This window comes from Copadichromis virginalis, linkage group LG9, assembly GCF_057382275.1.
Source record: "Copadichromis virginalis isolate Kocher_CV1m ecotype Utaka linkage group LG9, C_Virginalis_male_GT1.1, whole genome shotgun sequence".
Classification (NCBI taxonomy): domain Eukaryota; kingdom Metazoa; phylum Chordata; class Actinopteri; order Cichliformes; family Cichlidae; genus Copadichromis; species Copadichromis virginalis.
The window spans coordinates 33,267,642-33,277,569 of NC_140626.1; the positions used below are offsets into that span (position 1 = coordinate 33,267,642).

The window sequence follows — 9,928 nt, forward strand, 5'->3', positions numbered from 1 at the left end:
GAAAGCTTCATTTGGCCATCACTACCTCGGGGGTCTGACCGTTGTTGTAACGCTAACAAAGTGTAAGCAAACTAGATGATTCCTAGAATTATATCATTATTAACGGCAAATTTATACATGAAAGACTCTGTGCCAACCTTTACGATCCACTTGCAAGGTTAAGGATCCATGCAGGAACGAGACAAGAAATAATAATAAAAAAAGAACATATTTCTGCCGACTTTGGAGGTCACGTGTTTCCGGTTAGTGTGGTCACGTGTTTCCGGTTAGTGTGGAGGTCACCTGTGTCCGGTTACTGCGGAGGTCCCAATATGGCGCTCCCCAGCGGGTGCAACCAGACCCTCCCCCCGGTCGCGCGGAAAGAGCTGCTTTTCATGAAACGGGAGTAAAGTAGTGAACTTAGAGGAGAGAAACGAACTAAAGTATCGATCATAAACCACTATCAACGTCCTGATCGATATCTGCATCGATCTGCCCACCCTTGTCTCCTGGATCGTAGCTGAGATCAGCGTGAACCACGTGGGTCTCTGCTCCCTGATCTGTTTCCTGTGTTTGGAAAGAGTTGCAGCTTCATCGCGGAGTTTCTCTCGGTTTGTGGGCTCATCTAAAGGTAAGCACCGAGCTAACTTTACTGTGAGTTCAGTTCATGTTGAGTTTAGCTCCTGAATGAGGTCTTCTGCTGCTCTCCTCGGTGTCTGTTCACAGTTTATTGTGAACACGTTGAGAGAAGAGTGAGAGAGTGTTTGGAGAAAAACACCAACTAACCATTAGCTCAGCATGCTGGGAGAAGTTGAGCGTTTGCTCGCGTTTTGCTCGATTATTTCTTGCTGTGACTCGGGGGCGTTTTTAGCCCATTTTTGAATCACAGGACCCCCAAAGATTCACAGTACTTTATAAAAAGCATATAGTATTTGGTTGAGACGTAATATTTTAAAAACAAAAGTATAGACCCCCCCCCCCAAAAAAAAAAGGTCTGTTCCAGCTCGCCTCTCCCCTACTCTGGCTCTGTTGTCCTTTCTGCCAGAGCGATGGTGGCTGAGACGCAGCAGAGCGGAGGTGTGAGTGCCTGCCTTAAACCAGGACATATTAGCTGCATTTAACCTTCAGTTATGTAGGAGTCAGACCGTGTTTCCTTTTTAGCTGAAAAACATTACACCAGGTAACCTGCAGTGTTGAGAGCGTGTTTTCCGATGTTTGCTACTCTACAGTCCGTCCTACTCTGTAGTAAAATCAGCGACATTTGACCGTCCTGTTGCTCCCATTGGAATTTATGTAGCCTATTTAAAATCTACAACTTAAAATTGTTGTTACCACTGTCCTGTTTGAAATGGAACGAGAGAAGCTGGTTATTTTGTCATATGTGCATGTGCCGATATTAAACCCAGCAGCCACATTCAGGTAAAAGTGTAAGATCAAATGATCCGTCAATAAAGGATAATGTTGGATCAGTGTTTCAATATTTATATCTTTTATTAGATGTACATGTGGTTTGGTTATTTGCCTTTTGGTTGAAAGTACACAGTATATAATGATGTACCACGTGATCGCTTGCAAAACAGCTACGTTAGCGTTAGGGCTGTCTGATATAACGATATATATCGGATGACGATTTAAAAACGTCTATCCTTTCATTTTACGCTATCGTTTGTTTCCTGCTGTTGCAAAAAAATAAAAAATAAACCTTAGACTCAAACGTTAGAACAGGCTTTTCCCCGCAGCAGGCTGTGTAATAAATACTCACAAAGAAAACGGCGTCCGTTACAACTTATGTCTAAAAATGTATCGTTTCATGCATCGGTTAAAACACTCGACTCCAGCTACACGACACCCAGCAGGAAACATTTCACACAAGTCGAGCTGCCCGAGATTCACAGAATTTATGGAAAATTTTACATTTTTGTGATTTATATCGTTATCGGACGATAGATGTCTTATATCGGGAGATGAGATTTTGGTCACATCACACAGCCCTAGTTAGCATAACATTAGCTAAAGGATGAACGCTAACTTTTTTCCACTCGATTAAAGGTAACGTGATGGTTTCTGGTGGTTAAGGACAAATGCAATCGCATGCCAGGATGCTCTAAACAGACCAAACTTCAGTCAGGAGAACAACTGAGATCATTCATCCACAATACGAGGTTAGTTATTAATATACTGCAACAACATGGGAATAGAGCAGCTGCCAGAGAATTCAACATTAATGAATTAATGTTAAAGAAGTGGAGGAAGCGCAGTTTTTGGCTTTCCTCATATTCCAAAAGTGCTTCGTCTCTTTGCTGTGACTCGCCCGCCATAATTTGCAGACGATGTTGTTTGCAGCAGCTGCAATGCCTCCGACCAAAACAGGCGGAGCTTGTTGACACCAACAACATGTGCTATTGCGATAGAGTGATATAGTCAAAATCTCTACCGTTGGCCAAATTTATATCGTCTCTACCGTATACCGTTTATACCGCCCACCCCTACTTATGATTTAATAAAGATATTTACAGACTTTGAAATGACTGAAAGATTTATTAGGGTTTGTTTTGAGTTTTGTTCAAAAGGGAATAACTTCATATAAAAAAAAAATCACATATGCTGGACATCTTAAACAATTTTTTTAATAAAGCAGCACAGCAGAAAAAAATCAGGGCTAACCCTTCACTCTATCATGTGGCTCGGTGCTGTCCCCGTTAAAGAGCCAAGGACCTTCTTTCCACTTCCTCCATTTATAGGTTGGATGCAGTGAGTAACACTGGGGAACAACACACCCTCGTTGTATTTAAAATATGTGGTGGTAAGGCAGAGGTCTAACTGTTGCTATGCTGCTACCAATGAGCCTGAGTGGGACTCCATCTTTGTGTATATATGGAAGTTCATATATACAGGGTGCAGCATCCACCGGGTAAAGGTGGTGGTATGCAGGGAGCTCAGTGGCTTTTTCAAGTTCTTGTTGCAGCTGATGACTTTCTTTTTGCTTCTGGGGTTTCACCTTGAAGCTTCATAGGTATTGTTGTCACTGAGTGTAGTAATGTTTATTTGCTCTGCTTCTTCTTGTCAGGGATAAAATACATATCTATACTTTTGTGTCCCAGCTGAGTAACAGGAGGAGAAGAGTCTGGTGGAGCAGCAGAGGAACAGTTTCAGCCATTTGGACTCAGCTCAGCCACTACAGAGGAAACAATGACTTCAACGCAGGAGGTGAGAAAAGTATCTCAGTTACACTGTTAATGAAACTGTGCACAGCTGGTTGTTAACAGCAGCTTTATCTTTTCCATCCTGGGCTCCTCCATAAATAGAAAATCTACATTCACAAACAAAAACCACAGAAGTTGCAAGAAAATACAACGATCATATTTTATCAGCACACATTAAAACAATATCATCAGTTGGACTGCCCATTTTTCATGAAGTAAAAGATTTTCTCCCGTGATCAGGGCTGGGCCATATCGCCAAAATTCATATCTCGATATTCTGTAGCTGGATGGCGATATACGATATACATCTCGATATTTGGTGATGGTCAGAGGGGCCGATGGTGCGATATGGCAGCCTCGCTTCTGTCAGCCTGCCCCAGGGCAGCTGTGGCTACAACTGTAGCTGCTTCCACCAGTGTGTGAATGTGAGAGTGAATGAATAGTGGCATTGTAAAGCGCTTTGGGCGCCTTGAAAAGCGCTATATAAATGCAATCCATTATTATTATTATTATTATTATTATTATTATTTATTTTAAGCCATAAAGTAAGAACAAAAAGAGTTCTTAGTAAAATCTGTGTCCCAGATTTCGCAGAGGCAGTTTTATTAACAGACAGCATAGATGTACATGAAAAAATTACTCAGAAATAAATTATCAGCATTTATTAAATAATAATGCTCAAGGTATAAAATAAAACAATGTTGTTTTTGCGCATAACAAAAAGCAACCGTGCAGTCAAAATGTAAACTAAAAGATGCTGAGCGTAATAACAAAGACAGATTTCGCAGCTGCTCTGTTCCCATGTTCTACTGTGTACCGTGTGACAGCCGTGTCTCTTAACACGTGCCATTTGTGGTCCTTATACACACAATAAGGTAATATTACGTTGAAGCATGGTACGTATTACTCCGCGACGCTTCTGATTACAGTAGCCGTAATGCCTAGACAAACCATGTGAGTGAAGTTGGCCCCTCACTAGGGGTGCAACGATACTCGTATCGATATTGAACCGTTCGGTAGAGTGCTTTCGGTTCGGTACGCATATGTATCGAACAATACACAATTTGTAATTTCTTTTATCAACTTTCCTTCTGACGATGCTGTCTGTGTTGAGCGCTCAGTGGATCTGCGCTCGGCAGTGCAGCCTAGGCGGAGCAGTCGAGTGCAGATTCACTGACCGCAGGGCAAGCTAGCAAGACAGAAGTTAAGCTCTCAGCAACATGGACCTCCCCCACCCTCATTCAGATCTGGCGTTTGGAATTATTTTGGTTTTCATGTGACGTATGACCCTGAAGGTAAGCGAGTCATGGACAAAAGTAAAACAGTATGTTGGATGTGCCACGCAATGCTCAATTACATGGGTGGGAACTAGTGTGTTAGCGCAGTTAGCTCGTTAACGTGTTGGCCGTCCAGCCCCACGCACGGACGATCCGCGGTAGCTCGTTAACGGAGATTTGCCGTGTTGTGGCGTTAACGTCATTTCAGATTAACGCTGACAGCACTAGTGGGAACACAACGAATATGACTGCACATTTACGCCGACATCATCCTCGTGCAAAGACAAATGGAAGCAGACAAAAACAACAAGCACGCATGCTACAAACTTTACCCGAGTCATTTAGACAGCCGTTAGCACAGGATTCTCCTTATGGGGACCTGATATGTTTAATATGCTGCTGAGAATATAGCCCAGAAGAAGCGTATAGTATAGCTTTTATTTTGGAAAGAGCCATTTCTCTGTAATAAACTCTCTTTTCCAAAGATTTCTCCATTAGATAGATTTATTTTTTTATCCCTTTGTTGTTTCAGCAACATTAAATTTAAAAACTGTACTTTTGAGTTAAAATATATATTTATAATTTTAATAAATGACAAATTAAAAAGGCATGAACATTGTTTTTGTATCGAAAAAATATCGAACCGTGAATTTTGTGTATCGCTACACCCCTACCACTCACCTTCTTCAAATCCAACAAAAGTGGTGTTAATCAACTGTGCTATGTTTGTGCTGCTTCTGTTTTAAAGATATTAATGAAAATGTAAGGGTCAAAATGTCAACCAGCGCCCCCACATTAACTAAATCAAACAAAATTGATGTCAAACATTTGTGTTATGTTTGTGTTGCAAATTTTTTTGTTTCTGCTGCTATCATTTTAAAAATATTAATAAAAATTTCTAGAGGTCAGAGGTCAACCAGCCACCCCACATTAATGGAATCAAACAAAACTGGTGTCAATCAATTGTGCTATGTTTGTGCTGCAAAATATTTTGTTTGTGCTGCTATCATTTTAAAAATGTTAACAAAATAAGGTCTTGATCCGTGCTTAATCATCCAGGTAAGTAAATCCCAAAAGGTTGATTCTGTTCACCTGGACGTAGCGGTTTTAGTGGGAGAAACGTTTCGTCACTCATCCAAGTGACTTCTTCAGTCTCAGCTGACTGCAGGTTTCCCCAATCATATACACTCTCCTTCAAGATGAAAACCAGATTTAAATTTTCTCCTCTTCTTTCCTCATGTACTCTGTATTTCCATTGTTTTGTTTTGTTTTTTCCGTACCTCTCTCACCTGACTTCCCAATGTTATGTTTGTGTATTCTATGTATGGTTGGAAGGGGTGCTCATGATGGTGCCGGATCGTCTGGCAGTCTTTAAAACATTTTTCCTCCGGATAAATAAAGTATTATCAGTTAATCAATCTTTGATTCCACTAATGGAGGGAGTTTCAGTTTGTTCCACGACTGCATTTCACTCACTGCCTCTGTTTGTATCTCTGTCACTGCAGGACCAACATGGAGCGAGAAGTCAGCGCTCTCAGGAGGCCGACAAACCTCACAGAAGAAAGGGGGAGAAGAAATACAGCTGTGACGATTGTGGGAAGGATTTTAATCGGACGTCTGACCTGATACGGCATCAACTCATCCACAGTGGAGTTAAAGCACACTACTGTGACTTGTGTGGAAAGTCTTTTACCCTGGCTGCGAACTTAAAAACACACCAACTCATCCACAGCGGACTTAAACCGTACAGCTGTGACTTGTGTGGAAAATCTTTCACCCAACTTGGACACTTAAAAAGACACCAACTCATCCACAGTGGACTTAAAGCACACAGCTGTGATCAGTGTGGTAAAGCTTTTGCTCGTAGTAGCAGCTTACGAAATCATCTAGTTACCCACTCTGAAAATAATCAGGCGTATAGCTGCGACATTTGTGGAAAAACATTCTGCTCGCTAGTCAAACGAAATATTCACCTGCGCATTCACACTGGACAGGATGTTTACTGGTGCGATCAGTGTGGGAAACTGTTTACAACAGCCACACACTTAAAAAACCACATGTTTATCCACACTGAGGAGAGACCTTATAAATGTGACTGGTGTGAAAAGGCTTTTAAAGAGCCACATTCCCTGAGAAAGCATCAACAGATTCACACCAGAAAAATACTCTACAAGTGCAGTTACTGTGAGGTATGTATTCATATTTTTTCAGTTGCAGTTATTTTGAAGTATTATGTGAATGAAGTTTAATTTCAAAGCTAAACGAGACGTTAAAACTAGCTAACCAGCGAGGAGTTAAAAGCGGCGAAAACAACACCCACAAACTTATCTCACTACAACATAGGGCCGAAAATATGACGTGATTCTAGTGTAATCAAACTCGGGGCTTGAGCTTTATTTCAGGCAATGTTCAGGATTAAAATGTTGAAGGAATTCCCTGACTCTCACTGTCTTTGTGTCTTTGTTTAGAAGCAGAGCGACACAGATGGATCCAGTTCTCAACCCTGTCGTCACTGTGGTGGTGGGAAAGAGTTTCTCTGTGACCTTTGTGGAAAAACTTTCAGTCATCAACAAAGCCTAAAAGTACATCAGCGTAGACACACTGGAGACAAAATGAACTTCTGCAAAGAATGTGGGAGAGGTTTCCCCAAACCAAGTGAATTAAAACGACATGAAGTCATTCACAGTGGGGTTAAAAAGCACGTGTGTGACCAGTGTGGGTCATCCTTCACCACTGCAGGTTACCTTAAAGTACATAAACGAGTCCACACAGGAGAGAAACCATACAACTGTAGACACTGTGACAGAAGTTTCTCATATTCAGGGACTCGTGATTGCCATGAACTTCGACATATTGAAGTGAACTTAATAACAGTGTGACAGGAGCTTTAAGAATCTCAGTTTATAATCCGAACATAAACAATCCCTCACTGTAAATAAACTGTTTCACTGTTACCAATGTGCAAAAACATTCACTTCATTATCTGCTCTGTGCAAACATCAGCGCGATCCTGCAGGACGGACTGCACTGGATCACAGTGAATCTGAAGAGACAGAAAGATCCTCTTCTGGTTTCAGGGTCAGACTTACAAACCAGATCAGGCTCCACAGAGTTCAGATGGAATCTCCTGTAAAGAGTGTCAGCTGATGTCACACTTGGATCTCATGAGGTAGCTCTGATGTTTGGACTTCAATTCAGGAAGAAATAACATTCGAAATGTTGTTGTTGGTTTTTTTTTTGTTGTTTTTTTTCCCATGACTGAGCTCGTAATGCCTATTAGTCGTATTAAACTAAATTGTTTTAATTTAAATTAATTCAAATTCTATTATTTCTTTTTGGACCCTCAGAAAACACCAAATTCTTTTTACATGTAGATAGATGCTGGATGCCGGTAGAGTTACGTATTCTGAATACTTTGGATTACTTAATATATTTTCATGCCTATTACAACTATATGAATGTACTATTGCTATGTGATTTATTACTATTATTGAAGGCCACTCGCCATACCAATACCAACTAATTTTTAAATCTTAATATAAAATGAGTAACAGTAGGGTGGACATTAGGTATGGATTTTTGCAGTGATCTTGCATAGAAAACAACTTCTGTATCAATAATATGTTTTCCTTTTGTCTACTTTGTGGCTCTGATTTCTGGACTTGCATCAATAATCCTGAATGTTACATTTGGGAAGCTGCAAGTCTTTTACTTTTTTATTTTATTTTTTTATTTATTTATTTTTTACGGATTTTGATTCTCCAAAATGTTATCGCTGTCACGTTTAAATGGTTTTCCCATTGGGACACCGTATTTAGTAGTAGTTGTTGTTATAGATATTGTTTTACCTTACAGTTAACTGATATTGTATAAATACTTGAACTTAACTATTGTTTTGATCTTCTGGCTGACTGGTGTTTTCACCCGTAATACGGTAGAGGTGGGGGGGGGGATCGATACAGCACAGCATCTTGATATTTTGCGTTGTGATGTTGTCTCAATACAGTGACACCAAACATCGATATTTATTAAAGAAAATAAAATACTCTGGGAATTACTCTGGGAATACAATGAATAAGGGAGCTCATCTTATAAGAGGCCAACTTTCTGCAAACAGTTGCGCTCTGACTTGAAGTGACTGCAATCACTTTGGGAGAGATTGTTGCAGGTTTTAAATAAATGCTGCCTTATTTATAAATGCAGACTAAATGCTGCCATGTTTTCATCAGTTTGGTGTTAGGCTTGGTCAGTGAGCACTGCTCGAGGGGACTCGACTCACCGGGTTGGTTAGTCAGTTGCCGTTAATAGACTTACATTAGTTTATGTTTGCTAACTAAAAGCAGAACTCACTGGAATATAAAGACACTAGAACTAGAAATCAGTCTAAGGGGGGGTCACTTTTATGCTGCCTCTGACTTCAATAATACCTTTAAAGTTAACCTGAGGGTATACAGTCTACTTTAACTCTCTATCTTTTAAGCAGTAAGTGGTTCTTCGTTGGGAAAATCTCCCGCTTACAGTGGCTTGCAAAATTATTCGGCCCCCTTGAACTTTTCCACATTTTGTCACATTACAGCCACAAACATGAATCAATTTTATTGAATGTATTAATGTACATTTATAATTCCACGTGAAAGACCAACACAAAGTGGTGCACACGTGAGAAGTGGAACAGAAATCCTACATGATTCCAAACATTTTTTACAAATAAATAACTGCAAAGTGGGCTGTGTGTAATTATTCAGCCCCCTGAGTCAATACTTTGTAGAACCAACTTTTGCTGCAATTCCAGCTGCCAGTCTTTTAGGGTCTGTCTCTACCAGCTTTGCACATCTAGAGACTGAAATCCTTGCCCATCCTTCTTTGCAAAACAGCTCCAGCTCAGTCAGAACCACTTCATAAAGTGGTTGTTCAGGTTTAAGCAGTGGGAGGCGAAAACCTAATATATCCATAAGTGATGGCTTAACATTCTGCATTCAAGTATAAGTTTGTCTAAGTCCGCCATTGTAGAAATTCATTGCACCGAAAGAAAAACGTGCACAGTGTGACGTCAAAATAGGCGCACACCTTTGACGCTGCGTTTTCTCAGTTTTCCTCATCCACACGTAAATGCAAAAACTTGAGTTTTCGAAAATATCCACCCTGGCAGGCGTTTTTTTAAATCTCCGTTTTCAGCGAACGAAAACGAGGTTTACGTGTGGACGAAAGGTGTAAACGCATAGAAAAATCTGCGTTTTCAAAAATACCCTGGTACGTGTGGACGTAGCCTTATTCATTATTCAAGGCACAAACGGAAAGTCATGTACGCGTGCAACGTAAAGGTGAGCGTGCAACGTAAAGGTGAGCGTGCAACGTAAAGTCACGTGGACATGCCGCGTGAGCATTCGAACTGAGTCTAAAGTTTTCGTGTGCGAATTGAAGCGGGTGCTCTCCAATCATCAAAAGTAACAAAGTCATTGAACACATTTA

At 40.6% G+C, this 9,928-nt stretch overlaps 1 protein-coding gene across 1 annotated transcript; it reads left to right on the plus strand.

Annotated features, from left to right (window-relative positions):
* The first annotated feature begins 264 nt into the window (after positions 1–264).
* Positions 265–8,720, plus strand: LOC146702335 (uncharacterized). The gene is made up of 4 exons (XM_085468802.1): positions 265–610; positions 3,081–3,186; positions 5,965–6,648; positions 6,928–8,720. The coding sequence occupies exons 2-4, from the start codon at positions 3,169–3,171 to the stop codon at positions 7,336–7,338; spliced, it is 1,113 nt and encodes a 370-aa protein (XP_085324928.1). The 5' UTR covers positions 265–610; positions 3,081–3,168; the 3' UTR covers positions 7,339–8,720.
* Positions 8,721–9,928: the final 1,208 nt, after the last annotated feature.

What these genes read in the sequence shown, in the direction of transcription:
- LOC146702335 (XM_085468802.1), top strand. An exon ending in ACAAGTGCAGTTACTGTGAG is followed by an intron (nt 6,649 to 6,927) that starts GTATGTATTCAT and finishes GTCTTTGTTTAG; the next exon opens with AAGCAGAGCGACACAGATGG.